Raw genomic sequence first — 27,715 nt, 5'->3', positions numbered from 1 at the left:
GGACCGATTCGCTCATCTCGGTTGTACCGAAACGTTACGATAGGGAAACAGAGAGTTTGCATTGCAATCTCGGTGGGACCGATCGCTCATCTCGGTTTGACCGAAACGTTACGAAGGGAAACAAAGAGATTACAATCCCATCTTGGTGAGACCGAGATCCCTATCGGTAAGACCGAAAAGACTAGGGTTTCTGGTAGTGGCTATGTCAACTGAACTCGGTGGCGCCGGATAGACAAATTCGGTGGGGCCGAGTTTGACTTTTGGTTTAGGACATATGTGGATGTGAGAAAGTAGTTGAGGATTTTTGGAGCATATTACTAAACACTTTGACCAAGAAACTCATTAACCAACACCTCACCCCCTTTTGATAGTATTGGCTTTTCCTGTGGACTCAATGTGATCTTGAATCACTTAAAATGAAAAAAATGTAGAGTCCTGAGCTTTGAGTTTGAGCCAATCCTTTGTCCTTGGCATTTTGAGGGATCCACATTTCTCATCCATGCCATGCCAATCATTGAGCTGTCCTGAAATGTTTATCTTGAAGTAGCATTAGCTCAATGGGTTATATGTTGTTAGGAATTACCAAAACCACCCAGGGATAGTTGCACTTTCACTAGTTTAAGTTCTTCAGAAAAGCCTAGTGTGTATATTATAATAAAATAGCGACCGACTCCTCTCAAGACGAGGGTCTTCGCCTTGTCTCCGGTGGCCTTAGGTCCATGAAGGCACGGTGGACCTCAACCTCTGCCGGTGAGAGGGCTCCTGCTCTATTTTTAGGTCTTTCTATAAGGTTGATTAGAATTTGTGTAATGCTTAGGAAAGCGAGACGATGGTAGCTCCCTATAGTTGAAATAAAGTCACCCCGCCTAGTCTTTGTTCCGGTGATTCGTACAACATCGTCAGAAGGCATGTGAAGGTGTCTCTCCAGCGGATCTCGTGGGATTCAGTCGGTGCTGATCTTCAGTGGATCTCCATGGATCCGTCTTGGTGCGTATACGTTCGTGTGTTTACTTGTTGGATTTTTCCGATCTACACTTTTCTTCATCGGTGACGGTTGCTGTTCTAATGCGCTGGTCTTATGGGGCATAAGCACGACAACTTCCCAATTGTCTACGACAACAAGTTTTGCCAGGCTTCGATGAAGGAGAGGCGATGACGCCGGTGTGATTTTTGATCGCTTCAGTGCTTGTATTTGTCGCTAGATGGTCAATAGACCTGATGTAATTATTACTATTTATGGTGTTCTTTGTACTACCACGAGGATTGACGAGCAAATTGGAAGTTCTTGAAAAAGAATAAGAAGATATGTTCTCACTGATTAAGCGTTGGACAACGTGCACGACTCCAAACCCACATGAACCAAATCGCTCTCCTACACAGTACATCCACTCATCCAAAGAATCAAACCATCGTAGTCTTATTCATCCATCTTCCTCATCCAACGGCCGCTAATCGTCGGCAGGAGAAAACAAACGAACAAAAGGAAAGGGGCACGAAATAAACACCCCGTGCTTCCCCTCTCCTCCGCGATCCCCCTCTCCCCTCTCCTCTCCGTCGCCGCCGCTCGCCGCTGAGTCCCCAGCACCGCCGCGGCCCCTCCCTCCGTTAACTTGAGGCTTGAGAGGTGCTTCTTGATCTGGAGCTGTGGGCTGTTGCCTCGCGTCCAGATTGATCATGAGCTCCAGAAGCCTCGTCCGATCCCCGGTAAAACCTTCCTCCCGCTTCCCTAAGTCTGTTCCTTGTTGTATCTCCTAGGCGTAGCTGTCTTTTAGGATTTATTTAGTTTCTGAGTAGGAACTGGAGCGTGCAGATGAGTGAAAATGTCCTTGCTTTCTCGAGGTTGCCAAGAACGGGGGAAGAAAAGGAGGGGTAGTTCAAGTTTTCTTTTAAAAAAAATTCTCCTCTCCTACTGTTCTGCTCTGCATTTTGGGTAGTTAACTCGTGATTTTGCATGTGGAATGTGATTCATTTGCCAGACTTTCTACCACTAGCTCTGAGATCTGTTTCTTGTGTCTAGTTGCTGGCTTTCTTTCCTCTCCCTGGGTTAAATCTTAAATGAAGCTGGATCATTGTCGTGTAACCACGAATTTTCAAGTTTTCATTACAAATGGAGAGTTTGATATGGTCACAAACTTTTCTCCTGCTGAATTTTACATTGTTTTTCTATGCATCGTAGCATTACATTGTTTTCCTTTCTAAACAAGTATAGTACTACCTCTGATCCAAATTAATTGACGCAGCTAGTACAAAGTTGTACTAAAGTCGCGTCAATTAATTTGGATCAGAGGGAGTATTGATTCATAGTGCTGTGGTGGGAAATACTTCACTAAGACTAATGTAGCATCTTATTAAAACATATTAGGGTACTGCTACGTGGGTGCTGCATTAAGTTTTCATCTTGACATGAGCATGGAAATACTCCTTTTTGAGCATGCTGTTGACTTTAGATCTTGCTCTCATATTATGTATGTATCATCATATTGCAGGTATCCTGTAGTGCTGTAAACGAATGCTTTTCCTACAATTCACGCTGCCCAAGAAGCTACTATCAGTATTCTAATACCATGAAGCTACAAACACCGCAAGCTGGCCAGATGCTTTTGCCTCGCAAATTATGGAAATCTACTCGATTGCAGACCACCCTTCTCATCCAGAGGCGGACTGTATCAAACTGTTGCTCTGACCTTAGTACCACTTACACAGAGCAACTTCCCAGCTATTTAGGACTTAATGTTTTGCAAGACCAATCAAATGCGAAACAAAACAATCTTCGTAAAGTCCTTGTCATCCTGAATCCTAATTCTGGATTCCGTAGCTCTCGCGAGGTTTTCTACAAGAAAGTGCAATCAACACTGAAGGTAAGATGTTCCTAGTTTTGCTATAAGTGAAAATGTTTATGTTGGTTTCAACTACCAAAAAAGATCCCTTTCAGTTTCATGCTACTGATCGTTTTAGTTTCTGTCATTATCCATTGAGAGTGTATTGCCTCTACTTAGTTCTGTGAAATACTTAATTTACACAAGACAGCAGCAAAAAATTCCTTCTGTTTTTAATTGGCCGCATATGCCTGTTAAAATATATATTTTGCTACCTGAGTGCTTTTGAGTTTGAATTTTGATCTGGTGCAGCTTTCAGGCTTCGCGATGGAGGTTGTTGAAACAGCGTATGCTGGTCATGCAAAGGTGCTTGCTTCTACTGTTGACCTCAGTACATGCCCTGATGGTAATATGAACCGCGTATCTGTTTTTGCAATTGTGCTTTCGTTTCATTGATCAATTCACTGATGTTTCCATTCGTTACAGGCATTATCTGTGTTGGGGGTGATGGAGTCGTAAATGAGGTATTGTTTCATCTCCTTTCATATGTTTCTACTTGACTGAGCTGGTAACCTGTTTCACTTTCTGCTGATCTCCATCGGTTATTATTTGAAGTTTGAAGTTTGAAGTTTGAACTTTGAACTGCGTAGCACTCATACTTGTCCACACCTTGTACTTGTTTTGGACAACAACACACCACTGTCATGTATTTCAGGCCTGTCAAATTATTTATATACAAATAGAAGCATCAGTACCCATTCTGCTAACTACATATTTCCATACATTAAACAGGTTGTGAATGGTTTACTTGGTAGAGACGATTTGAAAGAGGCGCTTCAACTTCCTATTGGGATAGTTCCTGCTGGTTCCGATAATTCATTAGTATGGAGTGTTCTTGGCATCAGGGATCCTGTGTCAGCAGCAACTGCTTTAGCTAAGGTAATTTTGTGATGTTATGTTGAAAGTGATAATTTTCTTCATGAGTTCTGTTGACAATTTGACATACTAAGGTGGTGTGTTGTTGTCATATTTTACATGTGACTCTGCATATTAATATGTAAGTTCATATTTCTGTAGGGTGGTTTCACACCGATTGATGTGTTTGCTGTAAAATGGATCCAAGCTGGAGTTACTCATTTCGGTTTGACGGCTTCCTACTGTGGTTTTGTAGCTGATGGTAAGTTTACTTCTTCTGTCCGTGTAGCTCTGTAGTGGTGCATGTGATGATTGACTCTTATTGCATAGCTGATTCTAATGATGCTAGTCTGTGTTAAAACTTGGTATTATAACCTAGTTAGACAACCTTGTGGAAGGTATTGTCTTCGGCAACAAAGTTATATTTTGTTCTTATTTGGTTTGGCTGTTGGTAAAAACTATGAATAGAAGAGACTTTGTTTGTGATGTTTGGAGATCATATATAATACAAAACAACAGCAAGAGCGAGAAGGAATGACAGAACTTCTACTATGATCTTGCTAACTATGTGGGATTACAGAAATGCTCATGGTTCTTATCTAGATATTTGAGAACTTGAAATGTTCTTCTGAACACTTCTGTTTGTATCCTTGAGAATAGGAACAAGATTAAATTACTTTATGATTTTGATGACATAGAAGAAGATATCAGATTAATTTGCTTTTAAAGATCCACTCATGCTAGTTACCTCTTATTGGTTGACGATAATACCCACTAGGCCACAGTTCCAGATTGGTGTGATTTTACTGCACTAATGCATCCTGTCTTCTGTTTTACATACCCATAGCTATGACATGTTTTTAGTCACCTTATAATCTCGAATTTATTCTCTCTTTTTTTTACAGTTCTGCAATTATCTGAAAACTTCCGCCTGCAGCTTGGGCCCTTCCGTTACGTCATCGCTGGCATTCTTAAGTTTTTGTCCCTGCCCCAATACAAATTTGAGGTGGATTATCTGCCTTTATCACCAGAGACAATTCCTAACTTGGAGTCACCGATTGAAAAATGCCATGGCCAGCTTTCTGATGACAGCAAGGTTAAGAGTGGTACTTATATGGATCGTAGCAGTGGAGATAATTGGGTTACGAGGAAAGGGGAGTTTCTTGGCATTTTGGTCTGCAACCACTTCTGCAAGCCTGCCCAGGGGTTATTTTCTCCACTTGTTGCACCAAAAGCTCAGCATGATGATGGCAGTCTGGACTTGATTCTTGTACATGGAAGTGGAAGACTCAGATTATTTTGCTTTTTTGTTGCCTATCAGTTTTGCTGGCATCTTCTACTCCCTTTTGTGGAATATGTCAAGGTATTGAAACTTTTGTATCATTCTCCCCCAATTAAATCTAACCACCTCTTTCACTTGGCTTGTAATGGCTGTTTCAGACAGGCATCTTGAATCTGGACCTAGAGCTAGTTTTTGTGTTCTTAAAATTAATTGCATCTCATGACTCCACTCACTCTACGGCCTCACTTTGTAGATTGCCGAGCTGAGTAATAATTACCTTTGTCGATCTTTGACACTCGATTTTGCGACCATTTCTTGCAGGTAAAACAAGTAAAGGTTAGGCCAGTGGGCAGTACCCACAGTGGTTGTGGTGTCGACGGCGAGCTTCTTCAGGCGGAAGGCCAACCAGAATGGCAGTGCTCTCTGCTCCCAGTACAAGGCCGGTTGCTTGGCCGGCATCCCAGAACATAGAAGTAGGTTTGTGACTCATCCAGAAGTCGTGCTGACAGTTCCGAGCAATACTACCATGTACCCATTAAATTAAGTGGTTAACAAAGTATTGTTGCACTGTAAAAATGTGTCTTCTGCCATTATTTTCACCCATTCTCTTAAGGTTGTAGATCTGCAGATGAACTCCAGGTTTGTAGGCCCCCATTGACGGGCAAGTGTATATTCCAGGAAAAGCGAGGCTTCCTTTTCTTCTTGGCATGGAAGTACAATGCAGATGTAATGTTAAGCTTAATTTTATTCATTATTCTGATTGTCTGTTTAAAGTGGCCTTTGAACATCATGTCTTTTTTATATTTTTTATATATATGCACAAAATTTGTTTGATTGCATAATCTAGCATCATTGCAAAATAAGCAAGGTTAGCTCAATGGACCACAACTAAATGTAGACTATGAGAAACTGTATCTTATTTTTATGCACCATTAGAGCAACTCCAACGGGCCGACCCAAACGGACGGCGATTTCGTCCGTTTTTTGTCCGTTTGGGTCGGCCGCCCGCCCGGCGTCCGCCCTGTTTTTCATATGCGTCGGCAGCACGCCCAACACGCCGACCCATATGTGCAGGCGTGGCCGGCTGGCCGCCCAATTTTACATTGATTTGCATTCAAACATATTGTGAAATGAAATAACAAGTAAAATAGTTTAGCCGCCCAATAAAATAGTATAGTTTTACAAGCCAAATACAAATAAAAATGTTTCACATAGTTTTGCAAACGAATAAAAGAAGATACATCTATTGGTTGTCAACATGAGTCCACATATGCTCAACCAAATCATTTTGCAGTTGCACGTGAGTTTCCCAATCATGCATGTCTTCATGAAACTCAGTGAACTGTTTAAATGTTGCCCCTACTCCATGCTCAGGCACAACATTCTCGCCCTGAAACTGAAAGCCTTGATCGTACAGACGTTCCGGGTGCTCGTCTTCTACTATCATACTGTGCATGATCACACAAGCAATCATCACCTTCCATAGTTCCTGCGTGCTCCAAGTATTAGCAGGATACCGAACGATGCCCCATCGAGATTGCAAAACACCAAAGGCACGCTCGCCATCCTTTCTAGTACTCTCTTGCTCTCGGGCAAATCTTTTCCTTTTCTCTCCGACAGGGTTGGGTATTGTCTTGACAATAATGGTCCACTGAGGATAGATACCGTCACCCAAATAGTATCCTTTGTCGTAGTTGTGACCGTTGTGCGGTGGGGGAAGCGGCGACGGGAACCAGTTTGCTCCCCGGCGGCAAAACGGCGGCGGCGGGCGACTAGGGGCAGGGACGGCGTGCTGGGCGGATGTGGAGGCGGCGGCAGCTGGAAGAGTCGCCAGCAAAAATGGGCGGCGGCGTCGGTGACGGAGGAGGCGGGGCGAGGGTTGCTTGTTGGTCGGGGGAAGGAGGGTGAGAGGGGAGGCCAATGTGCCACAGACCAGCGGGCCCGAGGACAGGAGTAGGCGAGCGCGCGCGTTCGTCGCGTGTCTGCGCCGACGTAAATCAAGCTCAAAAATGGACCGGGAATGGGTCGCCCGCGGACGAAAAACGGGCGCGCGTCCGTTTGAGTCGGCGCGTTGGGCCGTCTTTTCTGTTCACGCTGACCCAAACGGACGGCCGCGGACGAAATGAATCGCTCCATTGAAGTTGCTCTTACTCCATGTACATTTCACTAAAACTCCCAAGATAGAGATAACAAAGCTCCGTTATGTTCACATTGGCAAGTGAAATCCCATTGTGATCAATTTGTCTGGTCACAGCGGTGGCACGCTAGGATTTGCAGAGCTTCCAACTTTGTGGGACCTCAACCAACTCTCGAGTATAATAACCATTTTAATGAAGCGGAAAATATACATGCAACCTCAGATCAAAATGTGGATAATGTTGCCAATTGGTTCACGCCAACATCTCAAATTTAAACAACTCTTCTTCCAATTCTCTCAACTAAAGACAAAATGAAATCATCTAAATAAACTAAATGAAATCAACTAAAAGAGGACAAGAGTGAACCACCATCTAATATATACCTATATTTGTGCTAGGAATGCACATGACTTTTGAGCAAACCTGTTCTCTGATTTCAGTTGATCGCCAGCTTGAAATGAGAGAATGCACCCATGGATGATTTTTCAAGAGTGGTGGTGCCATCTTGAGCTATCTATTGCAATCCATAACTTCTAGACAAACATGGCACAGGATTGACCGACGATTCAACTAAATCCAGAGACCGGTACCAGAGCTTATCAACAAGAAAAAACCTCACGGTCTCAGGGAGAAAGAAATTGGCAGGGTCACAGTTTGTATACAAATTTGCATGTTTGATTTTGACAATCTAAGTCTCGCAAATAACTATCCTATACCAGGAAAAAAATTAACTACCCCTTACAGTCCTAAGTTCATCTAGCCCACTCGATGTCCATAATAAAAATAAATAAACAAACATGAACAGTTTATTCTTAGTTACCCTCAACCTGACACCATCAGCAACCGAGTCGTTTGATGATTACATGGGTATGAGCTTTGACAGAGACTGTCAGCACAAGGAGCTGGTGGCCAAAAAAACTAATACTTTACAATTTTGACAGCCCCTGATTGAATATGGGCAATGTTCATATGATGAGAACGTCTCCATTTCAAGCTCCAGCTGCCGAATTTGTCAGCGATGAGCGAGTCGGTGACGTGCATGCAGCAAGATCTCGTTTGCTCTTGGACTTCTTCATCTTTGCTTTGAATCTGGACTTAACCATCAATGTGTCCACTGTGTTTGCAAAGTTGCCAATTGCCATTGCAATAAGCAGGATCCCACACACCACAACCTGTGACAGCATGCATAGGTTATAAAATGGGTCCAATATGATAAATCCTGGTTGCATCAATAGCTAGAAGTTCCTTACCTGCCACTCAGGAATGATCCCTTTATGAGCTGTCCGAAGAAGTAAAAATCCAACATAACCCTCAAAGACCTATAAATAGAAGGGAAGTCAAGATAATTGCCTCGGGCGTTGTACATTTGTGAGAGAAATATTATAACTCGATGTTATGAGGCGAGAATGCTCACTTGATCGCACAGAAAAACCAATCTAGATAAATGACCTGATACTATTGTTCAAACAGGTAAAACAGGATCTAGATAAATGACCTGATACTATTATTCAAACAGGTAAACAGGAAAATTTAGCACATCATGCCAAGATCAAATGTGAACTATGAAGACAAAACTAATCTGTCCTTCATGAGCTTGGGTTGATATTTGCATATTTAATACTCCCTACATTCCAGATTACATTACTCACTACTTCCCTTTCTTCTCCCACCCCTTGGGTGTATTTTGTTTCGTAAGACGAGCATTTGACCAACACTTATACTATTAGTATGTAACTAGATAATTGCCCATGCGTTATAATGGGAGCATAAACATGCTAGTAGGTTAGCCTATGATCTACCTGTCCATATTAATGTGATTGTATGAAAAAATAGGATTTAATTTGATAAGCACTTATTTGGTAAGTATTTATTAGCTTACCCAAGAAAACAGATTTCTATTTGGCAAGCCAATAAGAAGTGGGGCAGTTGAGGCAATTTTTAGGAAATAACGATGGAAAAACCATGAGATGGGAGGGGATAAATCAAAATAGGAAGAGGAGGGGGAACGTATGTAAGGTTGGACGAAGGACGAGCGGACGACAAAACCTTATGTGTTTTTTAAGTAGGAGAGAAGAGATTTATGTGATACAAAACCATAACCACAACTCACACAAGTACTTTTGAGTACGAATCTAATGACATCAATTTTATGCCAAATAAAGTATATACTAACAGAGTAATTGTTGGTCAAAGGCTTAAAGATAACAGCATACCTGCAAGAGAAAAAGGACGGGACACAACAGCAATAGTTGGCCTTCAACACCAGCAGTCTCGCCCCACACGACGTCCATCCTTTTAGCCTGCCGGAAAGAAATATTCAAGTTAAAGAAAACTACTTCGACTAAAGTTTCAGCAGATGATTGCACCGGTAAATGGATGTAGTAGAAGAGTCATATGGTGCCTAAACATGCCATGCGACAAGATAGATGGTGCGAAGATAATTTCAGTTGAATAAAGTTCATAAAAATCGTGAAGTTATTCACAAAAGGAGGTACTGATAAGGAAAATAATAGGCTAGAGCTACCAGAGTGAATACAGAAAGAACCAGTTTTTTGCCCTTCTCTATCAAAATGTATTACCTTCCCCAAAGCAATTCGAGTATATAGTCTTTGACGTTGATATCTGTTCTGCAACATCATGGCAAAACCTTGCATCACAGCCCAGCACAGAAATAACTCGACACCTCTCTGCAAAAAGAGCACAGGCTAAGCACATGCTTCCGTGTTTGGAACAGAAGAGAAAGATCTATAAGCATACCTGTTTGCGGGCACAATCAGGTTGTCCCTTAATCCCCCATGTGAGGCTCACCAGAGCCATCAGCATGGCACAATAGTGATGGCATACCCACCTTAAGAATAAAATGAACTTTTGTTAAGTGCCAAATGCACCAAAAAGAACTAACATTACTGGTCCTTATATGGATAATGAGTTAATGACTTTAAAAAGAACAGACAAAATCATAACAAGTGAAGGCCAGCAAGCAACATGTCAGAGGTGGATAAACAGGTATTGAAGAATAGAATTGTTGTTATCTTTTAGTCAGGTAAGGCAAAGCATCAAATGAGAGATGAAAATAGTGGTCAATACTAAAATGCAATGAATCACCATTAAGAAAAAACAATGGATCCACAGTAGTTAGTGATTATTCCTTACCAAGGACGGATATCACTTCCATTAACTCGCAATATGTTCTCTCGCAAAGCTAAAGTTGTATAGAGGAGTAACAGCCAGGCCTGTTAAACATAAGATAAGTTGACCTGTCAGTTTATCTTTCAGAACATAGCATCAGTTCATATTGTTACCAGATTACCTGAACGAGCATCAGAGCATACCTGATATAGCTGAACTGGCAATGCTGGAAAGCATCCATTCCATAGCCATGACCGAAGAAACAACAGAATCATCGGAAAACCAAGAAACACTATGGCAGTCCTATCCTGAAAAAAAAAGAGGAATAAAGATTAACAAGTGTAAAGTATTACCAGCTAATGATTATTATCTATATCAGTACACGGTTCTCCACAAATCTAACATCTATATCTGCAAAACAACTCAGACATTGCTCAGCAGGTACATCTTTCACTTTGTAGAAGGTTTAAAGGATAGTATTCCCCCTAAAAGAGTACTCGGATCAAATGGAAAACTAAATTTCAAAGCTGTTTATGTATTGGTGGCTCAAACACACTTGCAGCCAGCATCATGCTAAGCCCTCATTTCAAAATAAGAATAGCGGCCTAGATTTTCAGCAACGATAACACAATTTTACACATACCCTGTAGCTATTGTATTCCTCCTTCACCTTGAGCTGTACCTCCTTCCTTGCGCGGAGATTCACTGGTCCCAATAACAGCTTCAAAAAAGTGCCTGTAAACCCCCAAGACAGAAAAATATTAGAAGAACAGAACCTCAGAAAAGAGAGAGGTATATATGAATATGACAAAAATGAATAACAAGCTCAAGCTGAAGAAGAGCAGCAATCACCATGCGCCTTGTTAGGGAGAATCGTCGCAATGTCACCATCACTTATGAGGCATGACGCTCGATCCAAGTCCTCGTGGACCTGCCACAAGCACACAAAGAGGCCACAGTCACATCAGCAGAAGAAAAGTATGCTGCATGCACATTGTGACGATCAATGAACCAGCAGCGTCAAACGCATATAATGGCGCGGTGATTCAGAGACAGGGTCCAGGGTCCCTGTCCACGGGTACGTCTTGGCAGTGCGGGAAGTTGAGATTTCCACAGCGCACCAAACTGCAGTTCCACGCACGCACGTAGATCTTCCTCAGCGAGTGATCCGGCGCGGGGAAGCAGCGCAGCGCAGCGGCGCGGAGCCGAGCTAGCCGCGCTGGGAGTCCTAGGCGCAGCAAACACCCGCGCGGCGATCTCCTCGGCGACCCGCCGACACGCCCACGCGCACGCAACGCACGCACGCACGCGCACTTGGAGAAGGAGGAGGGGGAGCCGCGCGGCAGCCTGGGAGCAGCAAGGTTGGTTACCTTTTCGGTTTGTGCGTTGGCGGCGGCCTTGCGCAGGCGGGCGAGGTCCTCCCTGAGCGCGGCGGCGCGGCGGCGCAGCGCCTCCTCCTCCGCCCACGTCCGCGAGAGCAGCGCGGCGGCGGCGTCCTGCAGCTCCCGCGCCTGCTCCGCCGCGCGCGCTGCCGCCTCCGCCGCCTGCTCCCCTGCCTTCCTCTCCTCTCCCATCTCCTTCCTCCGGCGCCCTTTCCTTCTCTCTCTCTGTAGCTGCTAGCCCCCCTCCCTCCCTTGTCGCTCTCTCTCTAGTCTCTACTACGCGGTAGGCTGACGGGTGGAGCCCACGGCGAGGGGAGGAAGAGGGAGAGAGGAGGAAATGGGCAGGCAGAGAGAGGTGTGGGTTGGTTTGATTTGTGATCCGGTTAGATTAATGCGGGGGGACGAGATGCGATTTGCCCATTTCAGGTCTTCTTAAATAGGCCCCTTTGCCTTTCTTTCCTTTCCTTTTCAGTTTATATAGGGGCAGTGGAGATGAGTAGATTTGGAGGGTGTTGCGATTAGATTTCTACTCTTTCTTTTTTTCCTTTTCTATCGTCGACAAAAGTTGTCCCTGAGATGCAAAGAGTCGATCTCAATCACTTTCTAAGCACACGTGGATGGATACCTAAACTATCTAGTAGTATCTCTACGGTAAGATCACGGTAACATTTATTCTCAAGAAAAGAATATCACTCCCCTGACTGTCAAATTTAGGGGGCGAAGGGACATGCAAATTTCAAATGGCTAAAGAGTTAGGACCTGATTTTATTTTATTTTGTATGGGTTTGGTATGTTTTCTGTTATTCTTTCGAAGGAGATAGTGTTTCTCGTGGGATGGCGTGAAGTGTGGACGTGCGGTTTGATCGCATGAAATACACGCATGTCCTTGCTCCATCGATGCAGTGCGATGATGTTTGTGTCTTTACGTGGCGGTTTATCTTTTAGGGTTTGTCGTGTTTGTGTCATTAGCCGTGCACGTCATCGTATATTGACGTGGAAAGAAGCCCGTGCCACGATATTTCATCCTTATTGATGTCCTGACATCATATGAGTGTGAGCAGTTATGCACATCGTTGTATTGAACGCAAACAGATCTAAAGATAAAAATGGAAATCATGACAAAATGGTTTTTTGCTTTGCTTTACTTGGTTGTCATGCGCTATCTTCGTCCCCCATCCGACGTCAATTTAGAGATGATTTTTTTTTGTCTGCGATCTCCTTGATATTTCCTCTATGTGGGATGATCACATTTGTATCAACCTAGAATAAAAATAGATAAATATTCTTAAAAACTATGCAAGCGAGGAAAATGTAAAAATCACTACAACAAACGGTTTTGACAGTTGCCAGGAAAGCAAAGGCTCTATGATTTACACAAGGACATGTAAGGTTCATATTTAGGAGATCAACGTACATGCAAATTTCAAATGACTAAGAGTTAGCACCTAATTTGATTTTGTTTTATTTTTTGAGGGGTTCGGTATGTTTTTGGATATTCTTTCGAAGGAGCTAGTGTTTATCGTGGGATGGCGTGGAGTGTGGATGTGCGGTTTGATTGCATGAAATACATGCGTGCCCTTACTTCGTCGATGTGGTGCGATGATGCTTGTATCTTTACATGCAGGTTTACCTTTTATGGTTTGTCATGTTTATGTTATTAATCGTGCACGTCATCGGATATCGACATGGAAAGAAGCCCGCACCATGATATTTCAACCTCACCGGTGTCCTCGCATCATATGAGTGTGAGCAGTTATGCATATTACTGAAGTGAACACAAACAGATCTAATGATGAAAATGGAAATCGTGACGCAATGGTTTTTTGCTTTGCTTTACTTGGGTTGTCATGCGCTATCTTCGTCCCCCGTCGCACGCCAATTTAGACATGATTTTTTTGTCCGTGATCTCCTTGATACTTCCTCTATGTGGGATGATCACACTTGCATCAACCCCAAATAAAAATAGATAAATATTTTTTAAACTACGCAAGCGAGGAAAATGTAAAAATAGATACTACCAAACGCACTACAACAAACGGTTTTGGCGGTTGCTAGAAAAGCAAATGCTCTATGGTATATCGAAAGACATGTGAGGTTATATTTAGGAGACCAACATACATGCAAATTCAAATGACTAAGAGTTAGCACCTGATTTTATCTTTTTTTTATGGGTTTGGTGCATTTTCAGATATTCTTTCGAAGGAGCTAGTGTTTATCGTTGGATGGCGTGGAGTGTGGATGTGCGGTTTGATCGCATGAAATATACGCATGCCCTTTCTTTGTTGATGCAGTGCGATGATGCTTGTGTCTTTACATGACGAATTACCTTTTATGGTTTGTCGTGTTTGTATCATTAGCCATGCACGTCATCGGATATCGACATGGAAAGAATCTCGTGCCATGATATTTCATCCTTATCGGTATCCCCACGCCATACGTGTGTCAGTAATCGTGCACATCACTGAAGTGAACACAGACATATCTAGAAATGAAAATTAAAATCGTGAGGCAATGGTTCTTTCTTTGCTTATTTGAGTTGTCATGCACTATCTTCGTCTCCCATCTAACACCAATTTGACATTTTAATTTTGTCCTTGATCTCCTTGATATTTCTCCTCTATGGAATGGTCATATTTGTACCAATCCAAAATAAATAGATACATATTTTTACTAACTATGCAAGCAAGAAAAATGTAAAATAGATACTTCCAAATGCACCACAACAATGGTTCTTGTGGTTGCTAGGAAAGTAAAGGCTCTATGGTTCAATCAAGGACATATGAGGTTTATATTTTACTAAAAACAAAAAATGTAAGGTTTATCACTTGTACGATTTTGTGTTAAATGTAAGGCAAGCATGCGTAATTAACAATGTTTTCACACCGTTTATGCTCTCACGTGACGGTTTACCTTTTAAGAGATTGTCATGTTTGTGTCATTAGCCGTGCACCATCGGATATTGACGTGGAAAGAAGCTCGTGACACGTTATTTCATCCTTATCGGTGTTCTCATGTCATACATATGTGAGCAATCATGCACATCATGGACAGATGAAAATAGAAATCATGACACAATAGTTTTTTGCTTTGCTTTACTTGGGTTGTCATGCGCTATCTTCGTCCCCAATCACACACCAACTAGACATGTTTCCATTTTGTTTGTAATCTCCTTGATATTTCCTCTACGTGGAATGGTCACATTTGTATCAACAAAAATAAAATAGATAAAAAATTAATTATGCAAGCAAGAAAAGTGTAAAAATAGATACTTTCAAACGAAGCACAACAAATGGCTGTCACAGTTGCTAGGAAAGCAAAGGCTCTATGGTTTACCAAAGGACATATGAGGTTTATATTTTCTTATTTTAGAACAAAGAAAGGTAAGGTTTATCACCTCTACGATTTTGTGTCAAATGTAAGGCAAGCATGATTAACTAATTGTTGGTGCAATAATTTGCCTCCTTGTGTTTTGGAGATTGTTGACAGAAACAAGCATGGACTGGTTTTTTTACTAGCGCACATAGAGAGAAATAGTCCATGCAAGTCCGAGGAGAATACTATGTCCAGTGTTAAAGTTTGAAGAACTTCACCGAAGATTGTCTGTGTGGGAGAGAAGGCAGAGCTACATTTCCAGAAGTAATGAGAGCGAGAAGATTCTAGCGAAGGAATTGACCCCTTAAGATTATTGCTAACGCAAAGCAATATTTGTTCAGTTTGTCCGAGGAAGAATGACTGCAATCAAGAAGATGGAAGGCGAAATGAAGACGTAGCATTCTTTTGTTGTTCTTCTATCTCTTATTTGAGTCATAGGACCACCGTACTATTAAGAGGGGTATAGGTTCTCGAAGCTTAGGTCCGCTATGATACTTAGCCGAAACCTATGAAAGATTGAGAGAAATCTATTTGTTCTCTGAATGATTACTTGTAAGTAGAAGACGATGTTCTTTGGTGCTACATGATATATCCTTCGGACCGAGGAGTTAGCATTTATTGCTCCGCAAGGAATGTTACTGTTATGCTCAAAATCCTACCGTCGGCAACATGTCGTTCGACCAATTGGCTGATCTGCGTGTCCAATTTTGTCATTTCCCATCAAGGAAGGGTGAAACTATAAATAGCCACCCCGCACCAACGTTGTATGTTGGTTGCTCCACTTAAGATTCTGAGAAGATTGATTGACCATCCCCTCTCGAGAGATTTGAGTTTAAGATCCACCGAGAGAAAATCAAGAGCCAAAACTTAGACAGTGGTTGAGCATCACGGTAGATCTGAGTTAGAGTTCTTGTAACTATTACTCTTGATAGTTGCATTCTCTCTAGACGGATAGGTGTCGACTTGAGTGTCAAAGAGTAATTGTCTTCAACAAACAAAGTCTTCAGCAATCAAGAGTAATTATGGTTCGTGAAGAAGTCTGTCAAAGGTTTGGAGATCGCTGACAAGTATCTACCACGAGTGAAATCAACCTGAGTTTGGTCAGCTTTGAGGTGAAGGAGAATAGGACGGAGAGAGGTTTTCTCTTGTCTTCAATCACCAGTCCCTCCAACTAGACATAGTCCTTTTGTAGAAGGGCGAACTGGTCTACCAAATCATCTATCGCCATCGAGCACCACTTGTGCATGCTATACTACCACATTCCTTTTTGTGGTTTACATTAGGTGCTTAGTCGCGATAGATATCTCTGATCTAATATGAGTTGTATTTTTTCTTCATTTGTGTTCTTCATGTTGTTCAGTATGTTTCAGTTTGTTGTTCTCGAGGTTGTTTGCTTGTATGCCCGTCTCTTTATTCTGTGGTTTTACATGTTCTCTTTATTTGGTTGTTTTACATGGTCATTCAATTAGCTATATTCTGAGCAACATCTCACAATAGTTTACATTCGTTCTGTGTTGCCTCTTGTCTCTCTTGTATTTCCACTCGTTCATATGTATCTTAGTTCATATGTACATGTATTGTTTGCTCTCCCATGTTTTTCAGTCTGTCATCATACCATGTTACCATCATTATAGTTAAAGTAGTGAGCAACTATTCCTGTTCGATCATTTTGTCTTTCCTCGAAAGATTTGCCTAGCCATCATAGCACCGTATCTTTCAGATCTTTTCAGTGCATTTATCTTTAGTGCTTGATGTACCTAGTTATTTTTTTGCTGTTTTGGGGTTCGGTTCAAAGTTTCAAAATAAATTTTGAATCTCCCATTCACCCTCCTCTGGTCGATATACTCTTGCTCCTAACAATTGGTATCAGAGGAAGGCCTCCCTGCCTCTATTTATTAAAGGTCTAACCGCCTTGGAGTTTTGAGTATGTTGCATGCAGGTAGATCCATGCACTCTGGTTGATTTCCCATCTTTGATGGAAATGACTATCTCTATTGTCAAGGTAGAATGAAGATCAAAATGCAAGCTATCAACGAAGAATTGTGGCAGATTGTGGAGAATGGTTATGCCATTCCGCATCCAGAAGCACCTACACCCAAGGATGAAGCTAACATTCGATTGGATGCACAAGCGAAGGATATCATATGTGACAACATCTTCAGAAACATTTTCATTCGATTCAGTAGCTAGAAACAGCCAAACAAATATGGGATGCCATAAAAACATTCATGAGGAATATGTTGCAAGAACGGATGCTCACGCTGATATGCTTCATGCCATGTTCGCTCACTTCTGAAGTCTTTGAAAGGAAATTGTCATGGAACTCACTGGTCGCTCAAGCAATATTTTCGATAGACTACATCAGTGTGGAGTTGAAGATATTACTAACAAAGATGTGGTCAACAAACTACGCTGCTCCCTTGATGAATCCTTCGACCCAATAGTTGGTGAGATTAAAAGAAGACCTGATTTTGAAGATCTTCAGTCACCAGAAATCATGGAGCTATTGCTTATTGATACATCTCTAGCGTATCTATAACTTTTGATTGTTTCATGCAATTATATTATCAATCTTGTATGCTTTATATGCAATTTTGTATCATTTTTGGGAACTAACCTATTAACCTAGTGCCCCATGCCAGTTCTGTTTTTGACTATTTTTTATTGTTTCACAAAAAAACAATATGAAACAAAGTCCAAACACGATGAAAGTTTACGGTGATTTTTTCTGGACGAGAAGAGACCCCGGGAGCTTCAGGAGATGGCCAGAAGATGTATGAGAGGGACACAAGCTCACACGGCTCATCCCTAGGGGGGCGACACCTGAGCTTATGGCCCCTCGTAACTACAATTGACCTAATTCCAACTCCATAAATTCCCTAAATTCTAGAAACCACCAGAGCAAGACCCGAAACAATTATTTCCGCTGCCGCAAGCCTCTATTCTTTCGCAATCACATCTGGAGGCCTCCGCCGATACTCTGGTGGAGGGGGAATCGATCACGGAGGGCCTCTACATCAACCTTGTTGCACCTCCAATGATTTGTGAGTAGTTCCCCACAGGACCTATGGGTCCATAGTGATTAGCTAGATGACACACTCTATCTCTCATTATGATTTTTAATACAATGTTCTCTTCGGAGATCAATATGATGCAATACTTTTGTGCGGTGTGTTTGTTGTGATCTGATGAATTGTGGGTTTATGATCAGATTATTCATTGAAACTAATTGAGTTATATTCTGAACTTTATTATGTGTGATTGTTATAGCTATGTAATGCTTTCCGATTTATGAGTTATCTTTGGCCAAGTTAATGATTAGATCTTCAGTGGAAATGGTGCATAGTAGTAGATTCAATCTTGCGGTGTCCTCACCTCGTGATAGAAGCGGTAGCGAGGCACATATTTGTATTTTCGCTACTAAGGGTAAAGCGATGGGGTTTGATCATATTAGTTGATCTTAATTTGTCTACATTATGTCATCATGCTCCAAGCATTACTCAGTTTATTATGAAGTTAATACCTCAAGATGCATGCTGGAGAGCGATCGAGGGGTGGAGTAATAGTAGTAGATGTAGATGGATGTCGGTCTATTTGTCACGGACGTAATGCCTATGTACTGATCATGCCATAAATAGCATCATAACTATGCACTATTCTATCAATTGCCCAACAATATTTTGTTCACCCACCATATCGTTATGCTTATGAGAGAGATGCCTCTAGTGAAAACTATGGCCCCGGGTCCATTTAAATCATATTACTAAAACCATAAATACCTTGCTATAATTTATTTACTTTTATTTTACTTTGCAATTTATATATCTCCTACTATCATTTTGATCCTTGCAATTAATGAGTACAAGGAGATTGACAACCCTCTTGCCCGCGTTGTGTGCAACTATTTGCTTTTGTGTGTAGGTACTGCTAAAGGTTGTTTGGATAATCATCCTACTGGTTCGATAAACCTTGGTTCTTTACTAAGGGAAATACTTTTCGCTACTATATTACTTCACCCTTCTCCTTTAGGCAAATCCCAATGCATTCCCCAAGTAGCAATTATACATCAAGAAATGATGGAGAAGGAAAAAGGTGAATCGGAATCTTCTTCAAAAGCCGAAGGATAAATCCTTCCTGACTATGGTAGTTCACAAGAGAAGAAGATGATGTCGAAAATCAACACTCCATCACAAGAGGACTTGAAATGCTCACAAAGCGCCTCAACAACCTCAGGATACAGAATTTGTGCCTATATAATGCACCTGGGATGGATCATCAAGATCTTCAAGAAGATTATCACCTTTGAATACGAAGTGCTATAAGTGCAAACTCTATGGTCATTGCATTGCCTGTTGTCCCATCTAGGAGTTGGATGTCAAGCGCAGCAAAAGATGGCATGAACTAAACTGCTCAAGATTCATGCACACAAACCATCATACTAAGCTCTCGAAGAAGAGTGAATCATCCACATCTTCTTCAATGAGACCATTCACTGACATTCATGCCAAATATATGATCCAATCCAACATGAAGAGGATATCTCAGCTGACTGGTGTATATGCTGGAATGACAATGGACTCTGAAGATGAAGTCTCAGAGTTCGAGTCAAGTGAAGATGAGTTCTACCAAAATCTAGGCCAAGGCAATGCATTTGTAGCATATGAGTCACCTGAATCATCAAACAATTCAGATATCGATTACGATGCGTTAAGTGGTGACGAGCCTATTGCACTCTGCCTCATGGCAAAAGATTCAAGAGATCAAGTATCATCAAAACGCGAAAAATCCATTGACCTACATATAGTCTCTCCATAGAATGTTAAAATGGCTAAATCTCAGTAAGATGCTCTTGAGAGACTTGAGAAAAACCTTAGGAAATCTGAAGCCTTGTTGGTCGAAGAGATGGAGAAGAATTCAAGAGCTGAATGAAGAGCACAAAGCTCTTTATTCAACCCTCGATGAACTTTCCAATCGTTATAATTCTCTTTCAGTCAATTATGAGTGTTTATCGGATGATCTCCTAACTAGGAATCAAGAATTCGAATCACTAGAAGTTTCTTATGATGAGCTTGTGAAAGAAAAGGCTTCTCTCTTCGCCAAGAAAACTGAAAAACTTCCTGATGATTTTGTGCCTCCGTGCCTAAAGTGTTTAGAGTGCAACAATGCTGACTCCACTGCTGAAACATCTGTTGCTACCACCGAAAGAGGTGTAACTACAATGAATGGTGAATCTAACCCCTCTTTGGAGGAATTTGTTGCAATATCTGATGAAAATTCTAGGTTGAAGAACTTGCTTGAGACAGACATGCTAAAAATCCTCAAGGGGCATCAAACTCTATGTGATGTGCTCAAGAAGTCTATTCTGCATGAAAATCCCAGAAAGGAAGGATTGGTTTTTGAGAGAAAACTCAATGCAGATGGAACATACTGGACCCTCGAGCAATATTCTCGAACAAGTTGGGTTCTTGCCAAGAGCAAAACTCTCGGCTCCACTACTTTCGGGATATGATTGTTCCATTCCCGTTGACATTGATGAGTCTAACGACTCAAACTGCAAATTCTTCAAACAATAGAATTGTAAGGTATTTGCTCGGTATGTCAGAACTAACTACAGAATAGGTTCATCCAAGAAGCAACTCTGGGTGAAGAAATCCATCATCGGTAACCTCTCTGTTTCTGCTAACTTGACCATGCAGCACAATTCTCTTCGAGGTGATGAATATCACTCACAGAGCGAAGCTACATATCCTTCAAAAGGGAACTAGTTGAACTCTCGTTAGAAGGATTAAATGCGTACTTCTTCAAATCATTATGTTCATGTTTCTGGAAACAACTTTAATGCATACTCATATGATTACACTCGAACTACACAGGTGAACTCCAGAGGAAACCAAAAGAAAACATCTCTTGTTCGACCGAGACAAATGAGGTCTCCACTTACCACAAAAGTGTGGGTGGTGAAATCCAACTAACCCTTCTTGTAGGAACTGTCTCAGGGACATCTAATGTCTATCCTTAGCCCTGTGACTTAATTGTTGGTGCTTGTTTTTGCTCGTTCGTTTTTCTTTCTGTGTTGGTTTGTTCTCGTCGTGTTTAGTTCTTTCTGTTTCCCCTCGTGCCTTTCATTGGTTCTTATGTTTTGTTCGATGAACACCTCATTCAGAGCTATTTATCTCTTTTCGCTTTCTGGTTGAGTGATTTTTTTCAGATTGATCAGTGCAAAGGTGTCATGATGTTTCGATGAGATAGCTATCATTTTCTGTGGAAGTCGACTTGGACGATCCAACTACGAACGTGCGAAGATGTCGCGCCTTAGCAATCGCTAAACCAACTCTGAGAGGTTATTGACCACGTCGGAGCACGATCAACCTAGCCACGAGGGTCTATTTCCTGTAAGCAAACAAAGAACAAGCAAGAAACTGAGATTGCAATCTGGATATTGCAAATATAAGAGGAAAGCTTTATTAATCAAGTGGGGTTATGTGACATCTTGGTCTAGTCGTTGAACACAAACGAAGGACGCGAGTTGCAGCTATGGCGAACTTTAATCTAAACAAAACCCAAGTCTAAAATGATAACCAAAGGGCTGTATTTATAGGGAGACAGAGAGGAATTTCGTCCATCCTTGGCAAGGTGGAACCAAATTATGTCCTAAGTCGTTTTCCCTATTAATACAGACTCTAAAACCAGCCGATTAAGTGTATTTCAAAATTACATGGGCCTGGCCCAAAAATAAGGTGACGCGACACCTATATTAAGTTATGGACAAAATTTATGAAAGGCCATCTTGTATATTTCGTCCATGTACTCGTATGTCATTATGGTGGCTCCAAAGTGCTGAAAACTCCACCAAAAACTCCGTTCTGGTTCCCTTTGCATGCGTCATCATCTCCATGCTTCATCATGCTCCAATGTTCATCCTTCTTGTCCATGTTAGGCCCTTCATTTGTAAGCAAAACAAATGTATCCAATTTAGGCAGTGATACCCTCCAACATATCTATAATTTATGAAGTATTCATGCCATGTTTACAACAATTTTATATGGTTTTAGTGCACTTTTATATGATTTAAATGGAACTAACGCAGACTGACGATGTTTTTAGCAGAACTACCATGGTGTTGTTTTTTTGTGCAAAAATAAAAGTTCTCGGAATGGGCTGAAAATTTACGGAGATTTTTTAAGGAAAAAAAGAGACCACCGAAGCTTCAAGGAAGGAGCATAAGACCCACGAGGACACGACAAGATCACAGGGCGCGGGTCCCCCAAGGGAGCGCCTACTGAGCTCTCACTTCCTCATGGGCCCCATAACATGAAACCGGCCCCAAAAATTCCTATAAATACCAAAAAAAACCAAAACAAACCAATAACTTCCACTCCACCGCCGCAAGCCTCTGTACTGAAGAGAACTCATCTAGAGGCCTTCTCCGCACCTTGTCGGGGGGGGGGGGTAAATCAGCGCTGGAGGCCATCTTCATCATCCCGGCAGTCTCCATGATGAGGAAGGAGTACTTCATCCTCAGGGCTGAGGGGACGTACTAGTAGCTATGTGTTTGATCTCTCTCTCTCTCTATCTCTATCTCTCTCTTGTGTTCTTGATCTGGCGTGATCTTGATGTAACCATGGGCTTTGTTAATATAGTCGGATCATATGGTGATTTTCCCTCTCTTCTTGTTGTGATGAATTGAGTCTTGCTCTTTGAGGTTTCATTATGTTGGATTGAATATTGGATTTGAGATCACTTGATGTATGTCTTGCATGTGGATACCCGCGGTGATAATGGGGTATTCTATCGAGTTACTTGATGTATGTTTTGGTATTCAACTTGCGGATTATCATGACATTGGGAAAATCTATGCATAAGGGTTGATACATGTTTTCACCCTATGTTCTCTGATAGAAACTTTGTAGTGATTCTTTTTCGCACGTTGAGGGATTTTTATACGATTCAATTATGTTAGCATTGTTGCGAGATTGCACTAGTGAAAGTATGAACCCTAGGATTTGGTTCTAAACATTGAAATATTGTTTGTGCTCCGTTTTATCACTTGCTACCTTACTTTTTTTCAGATTACAAAAACCCATATGTACTATCCATACTACACTTGTATCACCATCTCTTCGGCGAACTAGTGTACCTATACAATTGACCATTGTATTGGGTGTGTTGGGGACATAAGAGATTTCTTGTATTTGATTCCAGGTTTGTTTAAGAGAGACCATCTTCATCCTATGCCTCCCACGGATTGATAAACCCTAGGTCATCCACTTGAGGGAAATTTGATGTTGTCCTACAGAATTCTACACTTGGAGGCCCAACAACATCTACAAGAATAAAAGTTGCGTAGTAGACATCAAGCTCTTTTCTGGTGTTGTTGCCAGGGAGATGAGTGTTTGAAGGTATATCTTTAGATCTTGCAATTGAATCTTTTAGTTTATTGTTTATTTACTAGTTTGGTTTATAAAAGAAAACTACAAAAATGGAATTGAGGTTGCCTCAAATGCTTTATCTTGATAATGTCTTTCTTGAAAACGATGAATCAGAAAATTGTGCCAAAGTGTTAGAAGAAGAATTCAATAAAATGTCTGGCATAAAATTCTTGAATGATAAGCATGATTACAATGTTGTTAGTATGCTTGCTATGAATATCCATGAAACTAATGTTGATTGCACTAGTCATGATAAAAAGGTTTCTTATAAGCATGTCAATTTTTGTGGAGTGCGTAAACTTTGCAAAGACATGCCTTATAGGGATGATATATTTTGTAAGAAGCATAAACATGAAAAAACCAATTGGTGGCTTAAAGTGATAGATGAATTTGCTACAAAATTATGTTCTCTTTATCCCATTACTCGTGAACTTTGCAATAAAGTTGGTCATCTTAATTTTCAATGCATGCTTTTGCATGATCGAATCATGGCCAAATATTGTAATAACTTAATCACCCTTGAACTTTATAATGAATTTTGTTTATTTTTGGGGTGTGAAGAATTGTCACATAAAAATAGTTGGTTTGAAGCATTCATATTCATAGACTATACGGAAACTACTCTACATGAAATCTATATGTTTTGTGTGGTAAACTGCAATGAGAATGCTTATATTGCCAACTATAGAAAGACAGGAAAACCAATAGAATATAAAAGGAATACTTATGAAAGGGTAAAGATTTCCACTTTCCCTCCTATTGTCTCTTGTGATGAAATAGGAGACGAGAAGGAGCTTCCTACCCGACCAATCAGAAAAATTGATTGAACCCACACATAATGTGGCGAAGAAGAAGAATAAGAAAAGAAGGAGAGGCAAAGGTAAATAGGTATCTATCGCAAATGATGTTGATCCTATTATTGTTGTGCCTCATGAGAATGAATCAAAAATAATTGTGGAAGATGATACACTTGATGATGATATTGTTTTTTGGTCTTATGGCACAATGTCCAAAGGAACTATTGAAGATGATTCTGTTATACATATTACTTGTTGCGATAATTATGATTGGGAACATAGTGACACTTCTTATAATCTTGAAAATGTTTTTGGCCCCAACTTGGAAAATTATGATGATAGTAATTGTTATAGTATTGGTGCTATTCATGCTATTAATGAAAAGAGTGATTATGCTAATGATATGCAAAACCACAAGCTTGGGGATGCTATGTTTGATGATAATGACATGTTTGAGAATTTATTTGCTGCAATTAATGTTCATCCTAAGCTTGGGGGTGCTATTCTTAATGAAGATGATCTTTTTAGTCCCCCCTACTTTCAATGATCAAATTTGTTATGATGATTGCATGCCTCCTATTTATGATGATTACAATATTATTTATGCAAGTAGGTTTGGAAGAGTGTCAACTTTAGATAATAATTATCCCAATATTTTAAAGGGTGTTGAATATTATTATTATAATAAAATTGGATTTGGAGAGGTCATGACTTTATTTAGTAATGATTCCACTATCTCGGAAGAGTTTTCAATTGATTATGATGAGAAGAAAGTTGCTAATTATGATGATTATTTTGATGATACTTATGTTATAAAAAGTAGTGATAATTATTATTATAAAACTTGTCATAATTATGAATACCCTGTTACTGAACATTACTCTTTTCATGTGGAAACAATTTATAGTATTCGAGTTTCATATGATACTCCCACTCCTATGAATGAGAAGAAATTTGCTTATGTACGTGGAGAGTAATACTTTTTCTATGCTTGTGGATCATGAAAAGAATGCTTCATGTGATAGCTATATTGTTGAATTCATTCATGATGCTACTGAAAATTATTATGAGAGAGGAACATATGCTTTTACATATCTCACTAATATCAAGTTCCCTCTCTATGCGTTGAAAGCTTTGAAGTCATGCTTGTCTTACCTTCCTATGCTAGTTGATTCTTACTCCCATAAGTTCTTTGCTCACAAAATCCCTATGCATAGGAATTGTGTTAGGCTTAAATGTGCTTCCCAGGTGATTCATTATGCTCTCTTGCATGTTTCAATTCCTATTATTATGTGAGCATCATTGAAATCATCATGCCTAACTAAAAAGACATTAAAGAAAAGCGCTTGTTGGGAGACCTCCCAATATTTAGCTAGTGTTCTTGAGAAATGGCCGGGTCTAGCCCATTCCTCAAAAGATGTTTTTACAGGATCCCTATCCACAACAATTTTTACTTCTGGTTCCGGTGAACGAATAATCATCAAGTCCTCCTCTTTCGGACAAGACATACAAAGAGACCCGCCAACTGTCTTTTTAGTGAATCTTTGAAAGATATATATTTTGTGTGTTCACATGATTAATCTACTATAGTAATCATGTTTTATAGATTTGTTTCAATAAAGTGCCAAGTAAAGCATGTGGGATAGTGTGGATGATAGTTGAATTGATTCTGTGCAAAACAGAAACTTTTGCGCCCAGTGCTGGAATTACTATAATTCACTGGGATGTGATAAAATTCTGAAGTTTTTACACATGATTTATATAAAAAAATCCTACGTTTTCCTAAGTTTTAAGTATTTTTGGAGTAACATAAGTATGGTGTTTGTTCAAATCATTACAAACTATCCTGTTTTTGACAGATTATGTTTTCAATGCATAGTTTGCTTGTTTTTATAGTTTCTATGGCTTATATTGGTCAATATAAATTGGAAATTACAAAGTAAAGTAATAATTATGCAAGAACAATTATGAATATTCTCTTGACAGTACCAAAGTGAATGATTTGCTCTTTATCATACTAACCTATCTCACGAAGTTCGATTGAGTTTTGTGTGATTGAAGTTTTCAAGTTTTGGGTGAGATATCTATATGAGGAGAATAAGGAGTGAAAATACCCAATATTGGGGACCCAGGACACCCCAAGGTAATATTCAAGGAAGACCCAAACGTCCAAGCTTGAGGATGCCCCGGAAGGCGGGCATCCCCTCTTTCGTCTCAACATTATCAGTAACCTCACTTGGAGCTATATTTTTATTCGTCACATGATATAGTTTTGCTTGGAGCCTCATTTTATTTTGTTGAGATTTACTTGTTGTTATTTAGAATAATGTTGGTATCTTTTATTTCAATAAAAGTGTCAAGTATAGCCTTTACCATGCTCAATTTGCAAATGTATGTGTTGCTATTTGAAAATAGAAAGTTTCCTGTTATCTCTTGAATATTCCTGAATAGTCAGAACATGATAAAATCTTGAAATTTTTACATAGTAAGCTATGATAAATTTTCTAGTTTTTAGTATTTTTTTAGAATTTTTTGAGTTAAAGAAGCATGGATATTTCTTCATCCTTTACAGATCGTTCTATTTAGACCGATTGCTGTTATGTTTGCATTGTTTGCTTGTTTAATGATTCTATTTGAGGCATTTAGTATGCAATGTTAAATAATAATTTTAGTGATTTTCTACAGTAGACAATGTTAAGGTTTTGAGTTGATTTATAGTATCTTTTGTCACGAGTTCTTGTTGAGTTTTGTGTGGATGAAATTTTTAAGATTTAGGAGAAACCATGATATGAGATTAATTAAGCAGACACAAGAGCTCAAGCCTGGGGATGCCCAAGGCATCTCAAGTTAATATTCCAAGAAGTCTCAAGCATCTAAGCTTGGACCTTTATTCTTCAACAACTATCGATTAGTTTTGGTTGAGCCTAAGTTTTTATTTATTCACATGATATGTGCTATTCTTGGATGCCCTTTTATTTTTGTTTGTTGTTTGAATAAATACTTAGATCTGAATGTTTTAAATTAGAGAGAGTCCTCACATAGCTACTTAGTTATTTAACTTCTCATTGATTTCCACTTATATCTTTTTGAGTAGTTTGTCATTTACTCTTGTGCTTCACTTACTCCCTCCGTTCCGAATTACTTATCTTGGATTTGTCTAGATACGGATGTATCTAGACTCATTTTAGTGCTAGATACCTCCGTATCTAGACAAATCTAAGACAAGTAATTCGGAATGGAGGGAGTATATCCTAAGAGTAAAATTTTGAATGAATTGAATACCATGAAGTTGAAAATATATGTGCTTTGTATACTTGTTTATTGCCCAGTAGTAGTTTCACATTAAGTTTATAAAGTAAAATCTATTGAAGTTGACAATCACAATATTGGTCATACAAGAAATTCATGAATGATTAGTATATGAAAGAGAAATTTTACATACAATTATATTATGT

General features: G+C 40.2%; 2 protein-coding genes across 2 annotated transcripts; one reads left to right on the top strand and one right to left on the bottom strand.

The window, feature by feature from the left end:
* Positions 1-1,462: 1,462 nt before the first annotated feature.
* On the top strand, positions 1,463-5,786 carry LOC119329977 (sphingoid long-chain bases kinase 1-like). Its single transcript, XM_037603085.1, has 8 exons — positions 1,463-1,704; positions 2,487-2,858; positions 3,129-3,222; positions 3,303-3,340; positions 3,609-3,755; positions 3,894-3,993; positions 4,637-5,094; positions 5,335-5,786. The coding sequence occupies exons 1-8, from the start codon at positions 1,675-1,677 to the stop codon at positions 5,482-5,484; spliced, it is 1,389 nt and encodes a 462-aa protein (XP_037458982.1). The 5' UTR covers positions 1,463-1,674; the 3' UTR covers positions 5,485-5,786.
* A 1,995-nt stretch (positions 5,787-7,781) lies between these two features.
* LOC119329822 (transmembrane protein 120 homolog) lies at positions 7,782-12,076 on the bottom strand. The gene is made up of 10 exons (XM_037602915.1): positions 11,651-12,076; positions 11,133-11,211; positions 10,924-11,015; positions 10,484-10,588; positions 10,305-10,384; positions 9,909-9,999; positions 9,731-9,838; positions 9,365-9,451; positions 8,402-8,470; positions 7,782-8,323 (listed from the first exon to the last, which is right to left on the bottom strand). Exons 1-10 carry the CDS (start codon positions 11,852-11,854, stop codon positions 8,141-8,143), a joined length of 1,098 nt encoding a protein of 365 aa, XP_037458812.1. The 5' UTR covers positions 11,855-12,076; the 3' UTR covers positions 7,782-8,140.
* Positions 12,077-27,715: the final 15,639 nt, after the last annotated feature.

The sequence above is a fragment of the Triticum dicoccoides genome, chromosome 7A (assembly GCF_002162155.2).
Source record: "Triticum dicoccoides isolate Atlit2015 ecotype Zavitan chromosome 7A, WEW_v2.0, whole genome shotgun sequence".
NCBI lineage: Eukaryota > Viridiplantae > Streptophyta > Magnoliopsida > Poales > Poaceae > Triticum > Triticum dicoccoides.
The sequence above is the reverse complement of the archived record's forward strand: the minus strand, read 5'-3'. Positions and strand labels throughout refer to the sequence as shown.

Coding starts and splice junctions, on each gene's coding strand:
- LOC119329822 (XM_037602915.1), bottom strand. CDS start 11,854: ATGGGAGAGGAGAGGAAGGCAGGGGAGCAGGCGGCGGAGGCGGCAGCG. Junction 11,016..11,132: donor TCTCCCTAACAAGGCGCATG/GTGATTGCTGCT, acceptor GGGGGTTTACAG/GCACTTTTTTGAAGCTGTTA. Junction 10,385..10,483: donor TGCCAGTTCAGCTATATCAG/GTATGCTCTGAT, acceptor TATGTTTAACAG/GCCTGGCTGTTACTCCTCTA.
- LOC119329977 (XM_037603085.1), top strand. CDS start 1,675: ATGAGCTCCAGAAGCCTCGTCCGATCCCCG. Junction 2,859..3,128: donor AAGTGCAATCAACACTGAAG/GTAAGATGTTCC, acceptor GATCTGGTGCAG/CTTTCAGGCTTCGCGATGGA. Junction 3,223..3,302: donor CCTCAGTACATGCCCTGATG/GTAATATGAACC, acceptor CATTCGTTACAG/GCATTATCTGTGTTGGGGGT.